This window comes from Amphiura filiformis, chromosome 8 (assembly GCF_039555335.1).
Source record: "Amphiura filiformis chromosome 8, Afil_fr2py, whole genome shotgun sequence".
NCBI classification, from domain to species: Eukaryota; Metazoa; Echinodermata; class Ophiuroidea; order Amphilepidida; family Amphiuridae; genus Amphiura; species Amphiura filiformis.
Genome location: NC_092635.1, coordinates 56,276,268 through 56,300,965, shown reverse-complemented (window position 1 = coordinate 56,300,965; position 24,698 = coordinate 56,276,268). Strand labels below are relative to the sequence as shown.

The 24,698-nt window shown below is 36.9% G+C and overlaps 1 protein-coding gene across 1 annotated transcript in view; it reads right to left on the bottom strand.

Moving 5' to 3' along the window:
* The window catches only part of LOC140159258 (ATP-binding cassette sub-family C member 8-like), a 63,603-nt gene that overhangs the window by 36,043 nt on the left and 2,862 nt on the right, over positions 1 to 24,698 (bottom strand). The window contains exons 2-12 of the mRNA XM_072182669.1: positions 17,222 to 17,413; positions 13,808 to 14,442; positions 12,743 to 12,979; positions 10,894 to 11,085; positions 8,602 to 8,757; positions 7,303 to 7,458; positions 6,308 to 6,442; positions 4,713 to 4,875; positions 3,064 to 3,104; positions 2,206 to 2,484; positions 420 to 590 (exon numbers count right to left, since the gene is read on the bottom strand). Coding sequence (XP_072038770.1) covers positions 420 to 590; positions 2,206 to 2,484; positions 3,064 to 3,104; positions 4,713 to 4,875; positions 6,308 to 6,442; positions 7,303 to 7,458; positions 8,602 to 8,757; positions 10,894 to 11,085; positions 12,743 to 12,979; positions 13,808 to 14,422 — 2,145 coding nt within the window. The 5' untranslated portion in view covers positions 14,423 to 14,442; positions 17,222 to 17,413. The remainder of the gene's footprint in view (positions 1 to 419; positions 591 to 2,205; positions 2,485 to 3,063; positions 3,105 to 4,712; positions 4,876 to 6,307; positions 6,443 to 7,302; positions 7,459 to 8,601; positions 8,758 to 10,893; positions 11,086 to 12,742; positions 12,980 to 13,807; positions 14,443 to 17,221; positions 17,414 to 24,698) is intronic.

Below are 24,698 nucleotides of genomic sequence, written 5' to 3'. Positions count from 1 at the left end.
ATTTCCATCGCCAACCGTGTAATTGAATGGGATTATTTTGAAATTTTAAAACGCTTGAAATATCAAAAACAAATAGGCATATGTTAATAAATAATATAAATACAAGCTAAAACTGTTGGGGTTCGATGTTCGATAATGAACCCCACAAAACTAACCGAGTATATGGAAAATGCCATACGACCAAGCAGTTTTGCCGGCTCTCTCCGACCATCATACCACTTGCCACCTGGCAATTTTAGTGCCAAATGGAGTTAACATGGGTTTAAAAGACCAAAAGGAAGATGAACAAATTGTGGTCAAGTTTGTGGTATTTTGAGCCGGGGGGGGGGGGCAAACTTACCTTTCTGCTCACTGGTCGTTACACCACTGGTAATAAATCGATCAATACAAATGACAAAAAGCATTCACTTTGCACTTACTTTGACGGCAGTGTCGCTGGCTAGTGCAGGACTGACGGGTCTGTCTTTGGGAGTACTAGAGAATGTTCCATATGCATTGGTATCATCAGGATCTTCATGGTCTAGTAGTCTGGCTCTGTCAGAGCTCTTTGGCATCCTGTGTTTGGGCTGTCTGATCAATACATCAGATACCTGGAATAAAGTATTCAAATCATGGAATAAAGTACTAATATATTATGAGTTAACAATGGGTGGTCCAGTCCATACATTCATACAACAAGGGAGGGCTTTAAACCAGTACTAGCTATGTGCCCTTTAAGGAAATAGATTTGGACCACCATGATCTCCGTCTATGATGAAATTTTATCAGATTCGCCGTCGAGCCATGATTAAAGGAGGAAATAGGAAAAGTGATACCGCCCGGGAATTGATCCCAGTACCTCTGGTTTACGAGACCAGCGCCTTAACCACTTGGCCACGGGAGCTTCATGATTAGGCAGACTGGGAATTCAACCTATAAGCAGTCACTCAACTACCTCCTTCGTACAAGTCATCTCATAACGACTAGGGCTTGACAAGCGTAAATAGAGCCATCCTCACTGTAGAGGAACATAACATTTTTGTGCTTTATGTGCTTTCTGATATTATACAGGGTGTCCCAAAAAAAGAGGCCCCTCATTGCGCCCTCTTTTTCTCCTATTTCTGAAAAGTTGATCAAATATATTTTGGTATGTAAAAACCTTGAGTCGTTAGCTTTAATAAACCAAAACAATTATATCAATCGGCTCACAACTTTTGAAGATATGCTCTTTTAAAGAAATGTACCTGTTTTTCACTCTGTCCACGGAGAAGGTTTCGCTTCTTCAAAGATTGAAAAGGAGTACACATACCATGCATGAATATCAAACATTCCTCAATGATAACTTTATAAAATAACTTTATTTAAGGAATGGGCTTTACCGGTGGGTTTATGGGCAATGGATTTTGTTGATAGTGTCATTAATTTGTGGGTAAAATGGATGCGAATGGGACTTCTTTTGCTTTACTTGCAATTACTTATTTTTTCTTGGTTATTTCTGCCTTTTTGTTTTATTATGTTTCTTACTTTCTTACTTTGTTGCTTCTTGCTTGCTTTGTTTTATTTACAACATAAGTCATTTCTCTTTTTAGGATAAAAGGTAGCCCAAAAAGGCTGTTTGGTTTGTTTAGTTCTTCTGAAGTGAGTTTACTGTGCTGCTCTGCCCTCTACCTGGTTGCCTCCTTGGCGAATACAGGTTTCAGCCCTGGTCCTCATTGCATCAATTGCGTTCGCACCATCCTTGTGCGCCGGATACTTATGAATGCATTCAGTAATAAGTTTGCGAATATCTTGGATTTTGCCACAAAGGAAAAAAATCAAGTGGTGTGAGGTCTGGTGATCGTACAGGCCACTCCACAGCATGAGCCATCCCAACCACTCTGTTTGCTATCCGTGGACAGAGTGAAAACGGGTACTTTTATTCAAAAGGGCATATCTTCAAAAGTTGTGAGCCGATTGAAATAATTGTTTTGGTTTATTAAAGCTAACGATTAAAGGTTTCTTTACATACCAAAATATATTTAATCAACTTTTCAAAAATAGGAGAAAAAGAGGGCGCAATGAGGGGCCTCTTTTTTTGGGGACACCATGTATACAGTCAATTTGTTATATTTTTATTATTATTGTAAATTGCATATTAAATCAGCTATTAGCTGCAACTGTGTTTTAATAAGCCATGATTAATAATAATTCCAACTCTTTTGTAAATCACCCCTAAATAATACTAACCAGGCTACCATTAATATCTACATTGACTGGACCATGGGCTTTTTTCGTGCCACTACCACCCCATTCTGGCTTCTGACGTCCATCCTCTCTTTCCTCAATCTCTGGAGCAGCAAAGAATGCGCGCAGACGTTTGATACTGATGTATCCATTGATTTGGAATGTGATGACCTGAGGTAACACCGTCAATGGAAATGACAGCTGGTTGAAGATGTTCAGGGCTGCAAATGTTATATCAGGGGTCAATGCTTTGCCAGTCAGGACTGGGTATGTGCTGTAAGCCTGTGGGAATAATAGAGTAAACAAATAAAGATGTATGATTACAAATTCTATAGCTGGAGTAAACAATGGCATCCATTACCAGGATTTGAACCTGGGACCTATCTATTAACCTTACATAAAGTTCATTCTTAAATTAAATAGTTTTATCATAGAAAGGTATTCTACAAGTAGCAATGGGCTATTCCATTCAAAATCCACACTACCCCTGTAAAAGATTTAGCTTAAAGGTCTTCCACTAACGGAGTTTGAGTTTTGAATAGAATAGAATAGAATAGACAGTTGGGTTACTTCTATTTGAAATACTCACTCCAATTGTGGAAGATACAGGTAAAGCTATATATATACAGGAGTATTATGTTGACATGTGTCGACATCTGGACATCATTTATCCCAACATGTCGACATCCCGATTGCATTATCCCAACATGTCAAAATCAAAAAATTCATCTAGACAACAGCACTAGTTTCTATAGTTTCAAAAAAGTGTCAAAACAGTTCAAAAGTACTGCCCTGTCTGGGCATATCCAACACAAAGAGTGTCTAAAGTTAGAATAGTCTCAAACCCAGCAGCACACTTACCACTAATGTGACCAAAATAGGTATGACACCCCCGAGTACATCTGCAATGAAAATAAAACTCATGACATGACAATGGTCGGAAGCAGGATTTGAACCAGCAACACTGTGTTACATAATGCAATGATCTAGCCAACTGAGCTATTCAGGTCCTTACATTGGAGCTGATCCCAATTAAAATCAAGGCTCCAGTTATCAGCAAACAGATGCAATCCCATGGTACACATGTAAACTAATATAGGGTCCACAACTTATCATTAGTTCCCCCAAAATACTTTTTAAAATAAATCGAAAAATATTTGACAAAATGCAAACATTAAAAAAAGGCATGGGTAGCCTTATTTGTTTTACACATATAGATCAAATTATAGCGTCACGTGTCATTGCGTTCAGTCACAATGTTTCATTATGTAAAAAGAGACTGTTTTAAAAGTTGCATCTGAGTCCATAGGAGTCAACTCTCAAACCTGGCTGCTATGGACCCGGGTGCAACATTTAAAACAGCCTGTTTTCATACACAATTAATCATTGTGACTGAACGCAATGATGTGTGACGCTATAAATTGGTCCACATGTGTATAACAAACAGGGCTATACATACCTTTCACATTTTTACATTTTGTATAATATTTTTGACTTATTTAAAAAAGTATTGGGGGAACTTATAAGTTGTGGCCCCTATACCATAACATGTGAAGGGACGACAGCTAAACTATAATCACTGGATCAATATATATAAGTGATACAATTAATACAAATAAGATTTTAGCGGCTCTTGAGTTGCGCGGCTCTTGGCGGTTAAGATCATTATATTCTCAGAATTATGGTGGGCCACTTTTATTTGAAGATGTTCCCATCCTAGGTTCATAGTCACCAACTTTGAGCCCAATCAGAGCAATTTTTGATCATAAAATTAATGTCTAGAAATGATTTTGTTGATGTTCTAATGACAAATACCAATGCACATCCACTTCTATTCGTTCCATCATGATGCATGAATCTGAAACTGACCCATTCCTTTTCGAGAAAGTATGTGCCACTTATATTGTTAATTAAGTAATTCCATTAAATTTCAAATTGTCGACTTATATCAGTTCAGGGGCACTCGTAATTCACGGACATCTCTGATTTCAAAGACGGGTCAGTGATTTCACATACAGGGGTCTGTGATATCACATACGTGGAGCTTTGTTGACAGCTGGGCACTCGATGCAGCACATCAGAACGAAGCTGAGTGTATTAGAATACGCTTTCCTATGTTTAGCAAATATCTACCTGTGCAAAAATTATATCTATCTGTGCAAATTCTGACAAATGGTCCCATAAAAAAAATCCCAAGAGTACCCGAGCCTGCGCTCTAATTCATGAATTGGGTAGTAAAATTAGCAAACACTCAACTTGGGCTAGCTACAACCCAAAAAAGGCCTACTCACAAAATTATTCCCACTGCGCTGGCACGTTCACCAAAATTACTAATATCATTTTGCGACTGGGTTTTGAAACTAGGGAGTATGTGATCTATAAGACGTCTCTGAAATATGATACTGTTATGTGACATGACGCTTCAAGAGTATTTGATATCAGAGACGTCCGTGAATTATGAGTGCCCCCGAAATGATATGAGAAACCTGAAGGAGATACAATGCACTTACATAGACAACACCTGAAGCCGGCTTGTTTCATCTTGGTAATAATTTCTCTATTCCTTGCCTCTTTGATGTCGTTACCAAATATATCCTCCCAACCATAGAGTTTGATGAGCTTGATCCCACCTAACATCTCATTGGTCTGCTTGAGGCGGGTATCGGAAGTAGCCTGAAAAAAAAGGGAAATTATACATTTAAAAGTTTAAATTCCAAATTAGCACCCCAAGAGATTAAATTAGGTCCAGGTTTTAGGGTTAGCAATCATATATTGGGGTTTGGTGACCACTTGTGACGTCGCGTTTGCTATACAAACTGGAACCTTGTTTGTTCCTGATTGAAAAACTAATTTTGAATAGACATTTTCAATCAAATTTGAATCCATTGACTGGACCATGGGCTTTTTTCGTGCCACTACCACTCCATGTTCATGTTCTTTAAGGTTATTAATTATTTAAAACTGTTGTGATTTGGTAGTTCACAGCATCTTACGAATGGTAGTGAGCTTTGGCAAAAACTGCACTGCTCAATTCATAGCGAGTGTGTAGAAGAATTAAAATATCACAGATATACTTTTATAGGTGTTGCGGTTCTTGAGTTATGTTGTAAAGAGGGCTGAAACAACAACACTTTTGTAAAACGTACGTAACTCATTAACAACAAGCAAGATTGCAAACTATACGATTTGTAGAATGAACTTTTGCAAGGTGTTAATTTTCAATAATATATGGATCTAGATAACGAAAATCGATTTTTAGGTTGCTTCGACCAACAATACCTCGTCTACCCTTTAGCAAGTCCACTACTTATATTTTATTTCCTTATTTTAATTTCTCCACCTTAGGGGAGGACAGTGTCAGGATTACCGGAGACACTAACTATCAAGAGTACCAGGAACACTTTCAGGAGAAGCGAGGACAGTGTCAGGAGTACTGGGGACACTGTCAGAAGTACCAAGGACAGTATCTGGCGAACCAAGGACACTGTTTGGAGTACTGGGGACACTGTCAGGAGTACCAAGGATGGTGTCAGGAGAAATGAGGACAGTGTCAGGAGTACTAGGGACACTGTCAGAAGTACCAAGGACAGTCTCTTGAGAACCGAGGACAGTGTCAGGAGTACTGGGAAGTACTGTCAGGAGTACCAAGCACAGTCTCTGGAGAACCGAGGACAGTGTCAGGAGTACTGGGGACACTGTCAGAAGTACCAAGGACAGTCTCTGGAGAACCTAGGACACTGTTAGGAGTACTGGGGACACTGTCAGGAGTACCAAGGACAGTGTCAGGAGAAATGAGGACAGTATCATGAGTACCAGGACACTGTCATGCATATCGTGGACAATGTCAGGAGTGCCAGGGACACTGTCTGGAGTACATGTGACACTGTCTGAAGTACAGGAGACACTGTCAGGAGTACCGGGGATACTGTCAACAGTACCAAGGTCAATGTCAGAAGCCAACGCTTGATATTTGTGGCTCTTGAGCCACAGTAGCTCTTTCTTAGGAGTACTGGGGACACTGTCAGGAGTACCAAGGAGTACCAAGGAGTACCAAGGACAGTGTCAGGAGAAATGAGGACAGTGTTTTTCAGTTTATTCCTCTTACCATTATTCTTTTCTGGAATTGTGATTGTTTTTTTGCAATTAATGCTTGAATTGGTATTGCAAGAAAGAATACCACAGCCCCAATGAGTGCTGCCACTCCCATCTCTGTGTACAAAACATACAGATAGCCTATAATCTGAAAAACAATAGAGAATGAACAAAAATTATATTTAAAGCAATTATATATGCAGGGATGTAAGTAGGCCTGAGGAAAAAAAAAATCTGGGAACAAATCTGGAAAAAGCGTGTGAATTTGGGCTTTCCACGATATAGATTAAAATAGACAGAAAAAATAGGTTAACTAATAAGGAATTTGGGATGTTTTTTCACTAAAATAGGAATGCCTTGTTAGCAAATGAGGTGTCATTTTGAAGCTTGCAAAATGCTTTCAAAGCAGAAATACTAAACTCAGAATTGACTTCACCTGCAAAGTTCCCCCATTTGATGTGCTGCCTAACATATAATGTACAATCTTTCTAATTGAATTTCATTTTTTTTCAATCCTGTTTTTGCCATTTTTGTTATGTCTATACATGTCCCAACTTACACTTAAATAGAATCAGCCAAATGTGTTGTGTTTGTACATTGTAGGACAACAGAGCAATTTTGACTAAGACATAAAGTAGCAAGACAAAATGCTAATTCAATTATCACTACACAACACCATGAATATAAGATATGCTTAGGTTTATACTGTTTATTGAACAGTTGAATGTCCCATGTCTAAAAATAAAAGAGTTTTGCATGCTTTCCAGACCACTTATATATACCATTTTTCACCCTGATGTGGCAGTGACGTCGGTGCGTATTTCATTGGGCGCACTTAAATCGCTGGTGTACACACACCTACGCTTACAGACGCCGCATAGATGTGTGAGCGAAACAGGTGCTTCAACGCGTTAACATCACTGCAACATCAGGGTGAAAAAATTGTATAGTGGCAAGTCACAGGGATCAATGTGACCCTTGACCTTAAAATACATGTTTCATCCTTACCAAATATGGCGTAGACCATGTGAAATGGAACCAGTTCATAGCTGCCATGAGACTCTGAGCATCCACCGACATATGATTGGTGATCTGACCCATGTTCATGGAGCCACCAGACATACTCCAACCGGACAAACGTAGAGTTTTGTTATACACGGCAGCCTGCATGATAGTGATGAACAAAATAAACTGAATCAGCAATATGGACAAAGAAATTACGGCAATGATAAACTCTGGTAGATTGAACGCAATTTTGAGCTCTCAACCCATTCAGGGTTACAAGAAGAATTCAAAATAGTTTGAATCCACACTAACCCAAACTAGCGTGGGACAACCTCTTTTCCCTGTGATGGTTGTGCGGTGTCTCTGGACGCAAAACATACATTTCACATACTTAACCTGCCCAAAATACCCATATTGTATATGAAGGACATTCCGAATGCAAAGTGGTGTGTCTCTTTCATACATTTTGTCTTTTATCTAGTATTTTTAAACAAGTCTTGTAATATACAGTAAGCCAAAAAATTAAGGTACCAGTTATGTTCACCTCCTGTATATCCTAAACGAAGACAGATATGTCATAATTGGAACCTGCAGTCAATAGCTGCATCTTTAAGCTCAAATTTAAGACCTCATTCGTTGAAATTGTTCAAAAATAAAGACACGGCGATCCCAAAACCCAAGGAAGATACCAATGTAAAAGTTGCCGTTTCCTTCATTGCATGCCCTATTGATTTGTACAGAAAGCGTTCGCGAACAAGAGAACTAGCGCCGCGCTTCTATTGATTAGCACGTTAAAACTAGCGTCGTGCTTTCACTGATTAGAACACAAAAATGCAACTTTTGAATTTGTTTCTTCATTAGGTTTTAGATCACCGTTTCTGTAATTCTCAACCAATTTCAACAAATAAGATCTTAAATCCGAGCTAAAGAGTACAGGTATTGACTGCTTGTTTTAATTTTGACATATTTGTCTTTATTTGGGGTATATAGGGGTGAACACAACTGGTACCTTAATTCTTTGGCTTACTGTAGTTGTATACTTTAATATGTAGTATACACTTGTCCAAGTCAAGTTTTCTAGTGTATTCTCTGTAAAGCACCTTGAGGTGTTGTGTAAGACGCTAAATGTGGTTTTATTGTTGTTGTTATCTGGTCAAGGGAGGTTGGATTGTACTAACTGTAAACAACAAGAAAAACTTGACTGCTCAGTGTCAGTGTTTGGCACTAATTTACACACAGTATATTGTACTCATCTATACACAGTCTACACTTATTTGACCAGTTAAACTTTGCCAATCTTACCTGAATTGCTGCCTTTAAGTGTGCTCCCGCTAAAAACATTACATAGTTGAAGGATTGGTTGAAAACCGCCTTCAAGAAAGACGTAATGAACAGAAGCGCCACCAACACAAATCCATTCTTGAAAAATATTTCTGCTGTTACATATTGGCCAGTGGTCTGAAACGTCCAAAAAGTGACAAGTTAATTGCTACTTTACACATTTTGTAATACAACATATAAACACTAGAATCCACAACAAGCTCATCCATCAGTGCGCAGTTCTTTAACCCCAATACATTTGCACATTCATTGAATGACCTTTGAAAATTTGGGTACAAAAACTCATCCTCTGCTATGAGTGTTTAATTAAGGTTATTGAACAATGCCATTGGGATGAGGCCATTGTGGTCCACAGTGAAAGTACTGATGAGGATGAAAGGCAATGGAGGAAGAAGGCAGCCAGAAGGTATCACTTGTCCTTGGGGCAAGTCCAGTGATGGCAGAAGTCAAGTACCCATGCTTCCAGTGACCATCTCAAAATACAGTGACCGCCCTTTCCATCTGTAACTATCGCACAAGGCTACCAATATCGAATGTCCAGTGAACAAGTCCACCTCTTTACAAATGCTTGCATATGCATAAGAATCAGGAAATATTATGCAAAGCCAGCGTTTTCAGACATAACCATAACGAAAAGCTCCATGCAGATCAACTTTTGGTGATTTAATTTTTACTAATTCATCAAGTGAGATCAGATGGCAATATTATTTATAAAATAATAAATTATAGGTCTTAGTAAATTATATGATTTGTGAATAACACCTTCAAATTCACTATAATAACGATAGACTGCAAACCATTCTGTCTCATATATTTTAACGAAAATGTTGTCCGTAAAAATGTCATAATTTCTGACTGAAACTTTGCCATAAAAATCCTGGGCTCTGAATTTTCTTCAAAGTATAATTATATAATATTGAATGGCTTTGAGTGTGATACAAGAATATATTGCGAGATAGAAAAATATTATGCAGTCGAAGACGAGTGCAATATTTTCTAACGAGTGTAATATATTCTTGTATCACACGTAAAATAAGCCATTCAATATTATTATTATTATTATTTATATCAGGCTTTTGCAATGCGGTAAAATGAAAATTTAAGCTTACCTAGCCACGGTTTAACCAATGTGTATTGTAATGTAAGCTTACCTTTTGACCTTCTTGTTTTCTGCTCTTTACTCTCCAAAGACAATTTCGGAATAATTATATATAGGTTTATTTGTATTGATTATATTTCCTAAGGTTATCAACATCCAGAATTGCCGCGAATTAAGTTTGTGATTTTACTTGCTTATACAGTACGAAATCTCCTGTGAGCCATTACGGTGTCTGTAGTGTATTGTTGTGCTGTTGTATCATGACGCGTGTTGGTGCTATCACCATGGCAACGCGCGACGCGTACGCGATACGCGTACAACATTAAAAAAATATTGTATTGCATCCGGGTATTTTGCAAATATTGTACAATATACAGTTTTATTGTATCGCTCAAAAGCCTGATATAAATAACAATATAAAATATTGATGGATATGGTGTACCAGACATCTCAAATAAAAGTTTGAGAATTTAATGTAAAAAGCTCAAACTCAAATGAGTCTTATTGTACATTGTATGTGTCAAAACTATACTCTGATCAGCTCGTAATAGGGGGGACTTGGGAAACTGTGGATTGAAATAGAATGGCATACACACAGCTGGGCGCATATACGTGAACTGCGCTGATGCATATTGCGTGCCTGATGCACGTTTTTGTGAATTTACGCTGGTGCAAGTTGGGACTTTAGGCCAAATAAAAAATTGTTTGTTTGTCCATAGAGGCTTATGAAACAGTTGGGTCGGTAGGTCGGATTTTTTTTTTTTTTACAGATATTGCACTTGAAACTGACAATTTGAAGACTGGTAAAGAATTCAAAACACACAGCACTTTACTGGTTTAACTCTTGAGATGGTTCTGCATGTTATACTGTTCATTTTCTTTACATTTTAAAAATCACCCCCCCCCCAAAAAAATAAATAAATAAATAAATAAATTAATTAATTAAAAATTAAAAATTAAAAAAAAAAAAAAAAAAAAAAAAAAAAAAAAGACACGGCCTTATTGACTCGCACAGTAACAAAAAAACCCCGAATAATTCTCACCATACAAGCTGATCATATAGTATGGTCTGCATTTTTCAAAGTTTCCCAGTTCTTGCACATGTCTATTGCAGAGGTGATAGACGACTGACCACACTGCAGGTGTAAGCTTACCTGTACATCGTCTGGGTTCCCATAATTCATTTCAGTCACATAGAGTAGAGCCTGTGCTAGGATGACAGGAATGACAAATGATATTGTGTCCACACACAGCTTGAGTAGTCCTCCTAAGAGTATGCTGGTACGGTATGATTTAAACATGACCCGATATAGACTCAATGGTTTGCCTGTCTTTGCACTCCGCTCCTGTCAAGGGGGTCAAAAGGTTAACAGAAAATTTAAACAATTTACTTAACATTCTTCTTCTTTCTTTTTTTGAGTTTCATGCATAAGTTTCATCCAGAGAAGATTGTTTGGAGGTGATGGTAAACTACTTTTGTCAGTGACTATTTCACAAAATAAGAACTTCAATTCCTGTAACAGAAATTAGAATTTTGTGTAATTATATATATAAACAAAGTCTTAGCTAGCCACCCGTCTGCCCGTCATTTTAGACGGGGAGTCTAAATTAATGCCTTTGACAAATATGCTACATCATAATTGTAGGTGTTGATAAAGGCTGTTGACCTTTTTAGAAGACCACATTTGCAAAACAAGGCCAAAGCAACATATATTTGAACTCTTTGAACACCCAATGGGCTGTAGAAGTCTGGTAAATGTTTTAAAGGTCAAATTAGGACAGACAATTTTATTCAAATGACAGGCAAACCTGAATTTCTAGCTAAGACCCTGTATATGGACCAAATCCATACAGGAATACAAAACTTTTGAATCTAGGGTTGGTAATTCAGGTGGAAAAAATACTGGGAAATATCAATATTTCTTGATTTAAATGTAGAATGTTGTTATCTGACAAATTGCACCTGTCTATTAAATGTTTGTCTACCCTTAGAATATCTTTCCTGAAGACTTTCATCCTCTGATGTCCTGCCTGCTTAGTGGAGGCAACTACATCATGGACATGCTATTAAAGAAGATGTGACAGCTGTTATTATCATAACAACTTTATTTTAAAACTTGACTTGTACATTGTAATTTTTGTGTGTGTAATATTCTGTGCTTTGCCAATTTAGAACTTTTTTGCTTGTTTTTTAATTCATGATTTTGGAGGTTTCATACATACATTGTAGATCCATACACCCCTGATGTAAGACATGATCTTAATCTTCCACACAGGGAGTGTGAATGGAGTTACCTGACTGGTGACTCTTTTTGAAATCTACACCCCCAGTGTGGGAGATTAAGGTCATGTCATGGGTGTATGGATTTCAATTGGACTAGCCAAATATGTCATAAACCAGAGACATTGTAGATCCATACACACCCCCTATGTAAGACATGATCTTAATCTTCCGCAGAGGGAGTGTGAATTTTAAATGGAGTTACCTGACTGGGTGACTCCTTTTGAAATCTACACCCCCAGTGTGGGAGATTAAGGTCATGTCATGGGTGTATGGATTTCAACTGGACTAGCCAAATATGTCATAAACCAGAGAGTGAGTTTAAAAGGTCAGATTTAAAACAAAATAGTGAAAATACTGATGCTTTTCATTTACCTGCTGGTGAGATACATGTATGTTTAACAAAGCTTATCACTCTTTTTTTGTAGCAGAAATTGCCTTGAAGGAGGAAATACCTAAATTTGTCACTTTCGAAACTCGACCATTTGTCATTCAAATGAGTATAGCTTAGTGGAATAAAATGCCATCATGCCGAATAAGATATCAAAGTATGCAGAACAAAATTCTCCATCTTTCAACAACTTTATTATTTTGCAATTTAGATTTAGTGTCTTTAAGATATGGCTTTTGTTTTTAGTGTTCGGTTGGGTGCAGTATATTTGTTAAATTATGAGATAAAGCCACCTCACATTTATTTCCCGCAACAATTAACCCCCACTCACCTGTTCATACTCCATGTTATCGCTGAATACCTTTCGTTGGTAATTGGCACTTTGCTCCTCTGTTAGCACGCCCAAATCCTTGATCTCTAGAGGGCGCCTATAACCGACATAGAATATAAAATTCAGCCACCAGTAGCTGACGTATGATAGAAAGTTCGCATAATCCTGCTTAAAGTGCATGTTGTCTTTCTTGAGGTCCTCTGGGAAGGTTTTTTCGGTGGTGCAACAGCCGCATACCTGTAATAGGAAACCAAAGCCAGTCCACACATCAACATTTGCCATGTGAATACTGTATTATCCTTAGTAAACACCCCCTTCAATACACACCCTCCCTGCAATATATGAAAAACTGACCAAAATATTTCCATGCCATATTGTGTGATCTTCAAACTTGCATCAGTGCTGGCTGCCATGATTGCTAAATTGCATGAAGACGTGCTTTATGGGCTTTACTGTGTGACTAAGGCAAAAACTTTTTTTTGTGTAAAAATTGAACTCTGCAAACAGTTCTAATTCAATGAGATGTTAGTCCGGACAGCTTATGTTTGGATGCTATTTAGCAATATGTGGCAATCACAATAATGCAAACATTTGCAACCCTATTTTCGGGGTCCCCCAGTGGTAAAATTTCCAAATGGTGTGCCAAAAATTGCTTTCCCCTCCCCCCGGCCTGCCAAAAAATATTTTCCCCTTAAGCCTTTTTGCTTGCTTACTTGCTTGCTTAGGGCGACTTGTCTAGTCGGACTAAATGCCTTTTTAGAGTGTTTTATTTAAGAGGCACCCTATGAATGTGTGCCAAAAATCACTTGCCCCCCTCTTGACTTGCCAAAATTCACTTGCCCCCCTCTTGACTTGCCCAAAATTGCTTGGCCCCCCTCCCCCTCCTCTCTGCTGGCCCAACATTCCTTGCCCCCTCAATTTTACCCTTCTCCAGGGCTCATAATTATTTCCCCCATTGTTATGTTACAATAAAGGGGTATGGTTGTGATTAGTGTGGACTCTAGTTACAGTTCAGGGTTAGGGTTTTAACCCTAACCCTAAAAAAAAAGAGTGTAATATCCTTACCTTAATACGTATTACATGTAGAGCCAGTAGTATAAACACACTATACAAAACAATAGCAGCTATATTCACATCAAATCGCAAGATTTCAAGACCAATCTCGTCATCTAAATACATATTAAGAAAGCGTACAATCTCCACAGCTAATGCAGTCACCCAATACAGAAAGAGGAGCCATATCATACTGGAAACATCCCACAATTCCATCTGATTATAATAAATCAATGCAAGCAACCCAGCTATCACCGCCGTGCATGCTGGGATGTATAACTGCGGCTGCGTTGGATAATCCACATGAACGTCAATATCAGTTAAAAGTCCTTCTCCAACCGAACATATGAGGAGCAGCACAAGGACAACGTACGTTAGCCAAAAGAGCGTATGACCCGGATACCGCAACAGATAAGTATGTTTAATCTTCCGAAGACGTGTGCAGCATCCGTAGACCACTAATACCAGCGATGCGAGGAGGGTGAAGATGATATGCGGAACGGTGTAAATGAGGTTCGTGAAGCAGTCGTTTTCAAGAGTGCCGTTTACTGTCCAATCAAAGTTGTCCAAGGAATGGGTGGAGTTCACACCGCAGAACCAATCAAATGACTCGATTGAAAACGTCATGATTGCTGTCAGTGTTTTACCTGTCCAAAGAAAAGTGAAACAAAATGTATTAAAATTTTTACACTGAAAATCACACTGATCTGAAATGAAAAATTTTAACAAAATAAACAATACCACTGAAAATAACCACTGAAAAACAGAGGATACCTTAAAACATCCAATGAAGAAGTACATGTAACCCATGCAAATAAACATATTATTGTCCAACCACACAGTGAAAAATGGACTGAAATGCCTCTGAAAATCATTTCCCACTGAAATGGATTTAATCACACTGAAATGAGCTGGTCTGGTCTGTTCATCAATTGTTATGGAAATTAGTGCCCTGCATCATTGCTCATTACAGCAGACAATAGCCACTTAACATGCTTAATACTAGTTAGTATCTACCACTATAAAATGACATTTTCAGTATAAAAATTTCATAATGAAAATGGCTAATTCCTCACATTTCTAGTTTTTCAGTTGATTTTCAACCAGAAAGCTAAGAAAGACAATTGCTTTAAACGTTCACTGCTCTGTCAGACCCCCAGTTAAGCGGTACGCCATCAGCTCCCAAAGACCCACCATTGTTACTTGTTATATAATACTATTTAACAATTCCTTCAATGTTGCAAAAACCACCTACGTAAATCGAGGTATTATTTTTAATAATAATTCTTGCAGCAAAGATATCATGGCATACATGTACTTGTATTTTAAAAGCAACATTTACTTCAAATACAGCAAGGTGTATGACATTTAAAATTATATAAATATGAATTTGTTTTATCAATATTAACTAAAGCAATTATATATGAAGAAGACAATAACTTCAATTCAAACTGTATTTCATGATACATGCATATGGCATGGAAATTTTTTCATTAAAAATTGGAGAGGGATGTTTATTAGAGATGGAGTGTTTAATTAATAGTGAATACACACAATATGGTATGCAATTTTAAATATACATATCCTTTTCATTTGTTTTTTCATTTCAGATTTTTTAATACCTATAGCTGCACCAAATGGCTCGATATCACGGACATTTGAATAAAATTGAAATGAAACCTACAAACATGATGAAATATTTAACCCTATGTAATATGATATTATTGTACTGTTTGAATGGTTGAAATCCAATCATGATAAATTGATATTAATTAATAATAAACTTAGTTACAATATAGAGCAGAGGTGACTTTGGTCTGTTATCATCCCACATCAGTCACACTTGGCCTACATCAAGTTTTTGCTTGTTGCTTTATTCCATCAAAATTTAAGGTCAGTGAATCAGCAGATTTTTTGTTGAGAATTTTAACTTAGGAGACTATATCCATGGAAGAAATAGCAGGACACAAGTAGACCGGGTAAGCTGTGTACGAAGCATGACATGAACTACTTGCCGAGATAATTTTGTCACATCTCAGTTGAAAGGTAGGTATTCGTTGCTCTATGTGTAGTTTACTAAATGGTACCGCAAGCCCGTAGCCATGCCAGTAGTTTGGGGAGGGCAAATTAAGGGGCTGTACAATAATTATGAGCCCCCCCGGTTAAACTTTCCGAACAGCCCACCAAAAATCACTTCCCCCCCTGCCTGCCTGCCAAACATCGCTTGCACCCCCCCCCCACGGCCCACCAAAAAATCTTTGCCCCCCCTTTACACATGAAAATATTTTGGATCCCAATATGTTGCGAGTGCAGCGAGCTTGAAAACTTGCATATATTAAAGCGTTTTCCATACTGTTTTCCTTTAAGCCATTTAAGAGCATTTTATTTAAAAGGTGCCCCATGAATGTGTGCCAAAAATTGCTTGCCCACCCCCCCTCCCTTCCGCTCGCCAAAATTTTTTGCCCCCCCAATTTAACCCTCCCCCATAGGACTCATAATTATTGCACAGCCCCTACCTAATGAGAAAGTGAATTGACCTTTTTTGTTTGAATTTTGAAAAAGTTTTCTTTTTGGAGGTGCCATACATAAATTGGGTGAATTCTGGGAGGATTTTGATGGATCTGGGGGATCTTAGTTTTGATAATTTGGGTCAGAATTTCAAAATTTGGTGGTATTTTGGACATATCTGAGGGGATTTTTGTTTACTTTGGTAGATTGGGGGGCTCCTCCATCCCATTGCTCCTCCCATGGCTACAGGCCTGTGTGATGCATTCCTACAACACACATACAGCACAAACCGCCGGGGCAGACCTACCTTTGAGATAAAGGCCTGTGCCATAAACAATATCATCAAATTTATGAACAGAAGTGTGCAATTTTGGAACTGTGTGTGAACATATCTTGCTAGAATCATGTTTGAGATTCAAGGTAACTTTTATAATGTGTGTAGAATAGGCATGATTGTAGGAGAATCTACTTTGATTCTTGCAAAAGAATAATCGTTATGCGTCTCGCCTAATTTTACAGTCCTGCTGAAAATGGTTTTAGAATTAATTGGTAACCGAATCAGAGGGCCTAATATAAGCACACCTTAACCCCCTGAGCACTACCTGCTGATATAACATTGATTGGTCAGTTACATGGTATTTTAACTTCAATCACCAATCAGAATGGAACTTTGCAAATAATTCACCCCAATTTTTTTGTGTGGTGAAATAATTATTCTAACAATGTTGCTGATTGGACCAATTGATAATGAAAATTTCTTTTTGGCCAATCGGCAGGTAGTTCTCATGGGGTTAAGAATGAAACTCATGAGTCCAACTAAAAGAACAAACAGTGTGAAAACAGCTAGGGAGTTATAATAGTTGAAAAAATGTGATAAGTTAATAATTCAGTGTACTAACAAATACAAATGCCACATACCTTTACTTCAGCAGGTAAATGCTCGTGTTCACTTTCTTCACCTAAAGCTAGAATTTTGAGCTGCTAAGTCTTAGTCCTGGTTGAGTAACATCATGTGACAAGGCAGCCCCATACAAGTACATGTAGTCTAGACTGTGTGAATGAGTGAGTGTTCAATACACAATCTGATATTTGCTCTCAGGCAGCTGTGACCTGTGAAAGGAAGTATATGACCCAACATTATATAAACAGAAAAGAAACAGGGAAATCTCCTTGGTAAACAAACTTTTTGAATACTTATTTTTGCATGCTTAATATTTTCATGTTGTATTACTTGAGTGTTTGGGTCATAAGGGACGCACCATTAGATTCTCAGGGTGGGGGTAGGAAGTTTTTCAACAAAAAAAAATTTAAAAAACAAAAACTTCACCAACACTAAAAAAAAAAAAAAAAAAAAAACTTAATCTAACTGTGTATATGCATGAAATTAAAAAAAAAAAAAACTTCGCCGCCTTCGGCAGCGTAAAAAAAATTCTTCCCCGACCCCAACTTCCTACCCCCCCTGAGTATCAAATGGTGCGTCCCTAAATGGCCCATTTCATGTAATTCAGAGCAAATTTATGATGTCGAAGGTGTGTCCCCAACTTCAGGATATCAGTACAGAAGTTCTGATAATACAAAGGTACATAAATTTCAATAATTTTGTACACAAAATTTATTGCTCAGGTCTCATCAGTGAAGAGTAATGGTGTAATGTTTGTGCATTACGTAAGTTACATCACACACAAAAAAAGAAATTTGAAAATCCTCTGAAGTGTCCATGCGGACTGACAAAATTAAACCTTTTTATAACATAAGCCTCTGAATAAACTTTTAAAAATAAATAAGCATATTTTTTTACAGGAATTATTTTTTCTTGTAAAAATGTGTCGCTTCCCCCCTTCCCGTTGAAAGACTGTAGAATGAGGACCACATGTCCCAGAAACATAATTTTGGTATCAAATGAAAGCTGAAGACCTATACTAAATGATGACATGAAAAACTCAATTTTCAAAGTTAGTGACTTATGTCTGGTTTTGTGGGAGCAGGTCACATATGTTGTCTCCACTTTTGCATCCCAGACATGGATTTGAGTGTCGGTGGTCGGTCGGTGTTACATAAATCTTGATTATTATAAAATATGTATTTTATGTAAGCCTACAGAGTTGGGTCACCTCTGCGGGTCAAGTTGAAAAGTTAGGTTTATAATGAAATTGAAAAAAAAAATCCTTGAATCACCAACTATCATCTGAATATTGAATACAAGGACATTAATAGCTCATAATGCACTTGAAAATAACACAATTTTTTACTTTTAAAAGCAAAAACAATAGCAAAGGATTTTAGTGTGCAAATTTGAGGCTAGAGTTCTCGTCAGACACAAGCTAATTAGGCCAAAAAAATAAAAGGTCTGTTTGCCCTTTCAGCTTAAAATTTATTTATAGGTCAATTTTTTTTTAAGATCGCAAGGTATTCCATGGTATCTGCAGCTTGCTATGGACCATTTGGTCAATGAGAAAAACTTAGTTATTAATTTTAGCTAATTTGCAGGCAGGCTGTTGTGTAAGATTTTCAGCAAACAGTTCTTGGTCTTGGTCAGTATCTAGGCCTATATTTCACCAATATTTAGTGCTGAGAACTCCATCAAAATGTTTAAAAAGCTAGATTTCCAATTTGAGAAAAAAAGCGACTGTGATTTAAAAAAAAAAAATTTGGGTCGGTCGGGAATTGGCAATCATTTTTTTTTAGGCCTGGCCTTTCTACATCAGAAACTCAGGGCAGTTTAATTTCTAACGAACACTGCTAGTGCATGGACATTTTACAGGACATCTTACTAATTGACATCCTACATGTATAATAGTCAAGACAAAGTTGACCTACAAATAGTAGGATTATCCTACAAATTGCATGATAAAACTATAGTAAAAATTTCATTTTAAAACATTAAAGTATAGGCCTTATTTAATGTTAAATCATGGACGTCTTATTTAGTAAGTCCATGGTTAAATGTACTTTCAAAGAAAAATAGCATTTTCAGTACATTGTAGCCAAAAAACTGGCAAACATCAAGACTTTGGACCAAGACTACTTTCCTATCAACTTCAGTGACATGCTTCTATTGTATGACAATAAAATTAGCTGAAGCAGGAACAAGTCTGGCTATTGAAGCATACATGACCAACAATAGGATAAAGTATGGTACATTAATAGAATTAAATCCCACAATAGCATGATGTCCTGCAAATTGTCCATGCCTCAGTACTGAAGAATGAGAGTGCATTCATCATGTAGCTATTCATGAGACACATTAGGCCAAGTAAAATAAAAAACATGTTTCACGTCCGGGTTTTTGAAAAATAGGAGGAGGAGGGGCTTTTTATTTTTATTTTTTATCGCAAAATCGTGTAAATACCCATAATTAGAGCTGTTTTAGCGTGCACACAATAATGCCTGGAAAAAGGAGGAGAGGCCTCTTTTTATTTGTTGTTCTGAGAGGTAGGACCCCTCTAATTATCTCAAAACCATCCAAAAGTGTTTCTTGTATATTAGCAAGACTATAGAAAGCATCTCTACTTCCTAGACATATTTTTTGAAAAGTTATAACTGAATTTCAAAAATAAAAAATATATTTGAAGAAACCTCAAAAAGGAAGCGGGAGGGGACGTGAAACATGTTTATTTTTTTATTTGGCCTTATATCAAATATCCATGCTTGCATGAATTGACCCCCCCCCAGGATTTTTCCTGTTCAAAATTTGATAAAATGTTTGGTGTCCCAGGTGATAAATTCCTTACCCATTTGTTCCTATTTTTAAAATATATTTGTAAATTTCAAAACAAATGGATTTTAATATTAGGGCCCATGTTAAATTTAATAGGGTAAAGACAAACTTTCTGCCCTTGTTTCTGCAAATGGAGATTCGATTTGTAATTTTTTATGTATTTATTTGTGATGCGATCAAGCAAAATCAGTCAGAGCTCGGAAATATTGATTTTGAGACATAGCCAAACAAAGGAAATATTTCCTTTTGTTTCCTGTTGTTTTGTTATTTATTTATTCGTTATTTATTCAGGAAATTCCATCAATACAAATGTACTGGTCTCCCTGGAAGACCTGATTTTATATATACATAAACATGATAATAAGATAATAAGAAATATATATTTTTAAAACAAAATGAAGGATTTAAGCATGATACAAAAACAAAATGCAAAAATGTATAACTCAGATTATTATACAAAACTTACAGATCAATAGCATTTTTAAATTCACCCAAACTCATTGAATTGAAATTGACACGAAGATTGGGAGGAAGCTTGTTCCAAGCAACTGAAGATCTATAAAGGAAAGTTTTCTTTCCAGAAGAGGTTTTCCATATTGGAACCACCAAACTGTTTTGAGCTTGGCCCCTTGTGCATTTTGAATGAGTAGAATGAGTGAAAATAAAATTTGAAGAAAGATACTCAGGAGCAATGTGTGTGAGACATTTAAAAGTTAAAATAAGTAATTGATGCTCCCATCTACAGCCAAGTTTAACCCAGTCCAGGTCTTTCATCATATTGTCCACTGAAGTTCTGATATCTGCAGAGAGCAAAACACGGGCCAGCCTATTGTGCAAAATCTGGAGCTCATTATTGTGACAGGCACTGAAATTGGACCAAACAGAACTGCAGTAGTCAAAATGAGGAAAGACGAGGGCTTCATGTAAAGCATTTTGACAGTATTCCATGGAAGGTATTGCTTTACTCTACTAATGACTCCTATGCGTTTAGATATGTTAGAAGATAAATAATTAACATGTTCATTCCATGATAGATTGGAATCAAAGGTAACTCCTAAATATTTAAACCTTTCAACTCTTTCAATTTGTTCATTTCCATAGATAAGAGAAACATTGTTAAACTTATGAAGAGCTTGCCTTGTTCCAAACAGCATTAGTTTAGTTTTCTTTATGTTTAGAGTTAAATTGTTAGCCTGGAACCAATCAGCAATGTTATTCAGGTTAGCATTAAGATCATTTTGCAGAATATTGGGATCAGATGAACTAAGTAAAAGAGTTGTGTCATCAGCATACATCACACACTTACAATTAGAATTTACAGAATCAGGTAGAGAGTTAACAAATATAATGAATAATAATGGTCCCAAGATTGATGTGATATTTTTCAAATTTTTGATATATAACAATCCTTGAAGTAAATTATATAAATCTAATGATATATTCTTAAAGTGTATGTAGCAGGGAGGAAAAGCCGACGGTCAATTGAAAATTTTGACCTTTCATATTGAAGATATGGATTTTTCCCCAAAAAGACCTATTTTTTTGGGTGTTTTGGGAAAAAAAAAATCCATATCTTCAATAATGAAAGGTCAAAATTTTCAATTGATCGCCTGCTTTTCATCCCACCTACATACACTTTAAGTATAAATCATCAGATTTATAAAGTTTACTTCAAGTACTGTTAAATATCAAAATATCAATTTTTAATGATTTGCCATAAAATGTGTATTAAATTGCGAATTTCAAAAATGAAAATTATTTGATATCAGAATGACATTCTTCGTATTCATAATGCAATTCGATATGTCTGATGTGTTCTGATGTCCCAAAATAAATACTGTCCAAACGTTCATACCCCAGCCCTTAATTGCTCATAATATCTTCGGAATTGGTTGTTCTATTCCAATGGGGTTTTCTGCAAAATCCAGCTTTGTAAATGCTTTTCACTATCCTAAAAGAAACTGAAAATGTAATATATTTCCGAGTTCCAACTTATTTTGCTTGATTTCGTCACATTTTATAAATTATTGAATTGATGGCTGCATGATCTATGGGTAAGTTATGTTTTTCAACATTTCTTGCTGGATGGTATCATTGGTGTTAAATTTGTGCAATTTTTTTGTTAATGGTGATTTTTTGTGATTTTTTTTTTGTGTGATTGCAATATACTTCTTTTTTGTGTGAATTTTTTTGTGTGTGAAACAAACAATGCTGAATAGAAATGATGGACATCAAGGTTGTGCAGCTGAGCTGAAGCCATGGCAAGACTGCTTGGTTTATTACACACTGTGTTTTGTTCTAAACATCTAAAAAAAAAGTAATTACCCACCTTTAAATAATGGACATTGTTCAAAAATGGGCTATTGTATAACAAATCTGTAAAATGCGTTGGAAGCAGAATTTATTGACACCTCATTTGATACGATAGCCCAGAAAACAATAAAACAGCGGCCAATTGAATGTAGTAAGTGTACAGATTTGAAAGTTGCACTTTACAAAAACACTCAGATATCATTACATACACAGATTTCCTTCCATTATACTGAATACAAATCAATAGAATTTACTGTAACTTTCAAATCTTGGGTACATTGATTAAATGTACGCTACTACTACTACTACTACAAAGTTCTTAGGGCGCAATTCGAAAAGGAAGCATAGTTGCGCTTACAATAAAAAAAAAATACATAAGAAAACCAGTTCAGAATAAAACAGTTCAGAATAAATAAGTTTTGAGTCTCTGTTTGAAAAGAGTGACCGATGGCGAAAGTCTGATTTCTGTTGGTAATGAGTTCCAGCGCTTAACACCAGCTACAGGGAAACAACGATCACCGGCGACACTGATGGATCTATCAGCCAGGAGACGCGTGGTGTCATTACTTGATCTTAGAGTCCTTTGAGGAATATAAGGAGTCAGTTTGTTGGAGATGAACGCTGTGACATCAATATTTAGTCAATTGCTACAAATTAGGTGTCGAAATGTGCAGAAATAAATTTTAGGGATTTGTTATACAATTTGCCCCTTTTGGAAAAATGGCCATTATTTAAAGGGAGGTCATTACTTTTTTTGAGGTGTTTATTTTGCCCTAGCTGTGGTTTTCAACACATGGCGCTCTAGCTGAAAAACAGTAAGAAAATCTCAGATTGTAAATGTTAACCTACTGTATTCATTCCAATAAGCGCCCAGGGCGCTTAACAAAGTTATTTTGGGTGGGCGCTTATTTTTTTACCTGGTTTACCTAATTTTTTGTATGGGGCGATTATTAGAGATGAATTTATGTATGTTATAAAAGGGTCCTGAGACGTTCTAGTGGCTTTTCTGATGTGGAAAATGTATTGCAAGTTTACACCGGATGTGTAGTCCTCCAGCTATTTCACTATATCAACATCTATCTGTCACTTCAACATTAATGGTACCCTTTAGCAAATTTAATATACCCTGGGTGGGCGCTTATTGGGGCATGGGCGCTTATTGGAATGAATACGGTACATGTAGCTGTATGTATCTTGAGCTCTAGTTCTCAAGTGAATATTGCCACAGAGCTGACTCAGCTGAGGTAAGTGCATTGTGACACATAAACCAGATGGGGAAGTCCTCTCTTGGTCTATGCACTAGTGTGCTCAACTTTTCACCATAGCAAGGTTGTGGGTTCGAGGCCTGGCAGCAGGGTCTTAGCTGGCCGTCATTTTAGACGAGGAGTTTGCTCCTGGGACGGGCAAAATTAATGCCTTTGACAGATGCTATATTATAAATTGTATGTTTTGAGAACCTAATTGACCTTTTTAGTAGGTCTACCCAATTTGTAAAACAAGGCCATATCAACACATATTTGAACTCTTTGAACCCCCAATGGGCTATAGACGTCTGGTAAATGTTTTAAAGGTCAAATTAGGACAGGCAATTTTATTCAAATGACGGGCAACTCTCAATTTCTAGCTAAGACCCTGCCTGGCAGGACCAAAAGTGACTCAAAGATACCTGTACATGTAGTGCAGGTTGTGGCAGAAATGTTGGCAGTGGTGGTCCCTGGTGTTTCTTTTATCACTTACAGCGTTTCCATTCATACACGTTTATACGATCTGCGCATGCTCGTACCCCATATGGCATTGCCATTACAAGAAAATTTGATTTGTTGTCAGGTAAAACGCAGGTTTTGTTTTCAATACACTAACTCTAACTGGAAATTCAATATACTCAACTGTGATTGCTTTTTCTTTAAACACATACATGTACATGTGTATTTAACTGCATTTTCACTGTAACGTTTTTAAATCGTACGATAATAATGTGATATATTCAACTGTTTGAGAATATTATCATTATATATGAAAAGAATTTTAACAGCATAGCCCATTCAGCTCAGACCACGCTGCTGTCAGCACTGGCTATCGAATATTAAATCACAAGTCAGATGTGTTCGAAAGGCGAGGTATCTAATTGGTGAAATACCAATTGCTTGTCGCTCACCAACGGAGTATTAGGACGTGATTCATTGCAGGGAAAAATATTTATTTAGAGGCTGTCGACACTGCTGTACGCCGCACAGCGCCATCATCCCTATATCTTTGTGTCAAAAATTGCCGTGATAGTACGGCGAATCCTCTCGTTTTTCAAAAGCTACGCATGGCGATTTTGTTCGAGATAAGCCGAGCGACTCAGGCTAAGCATATACCATT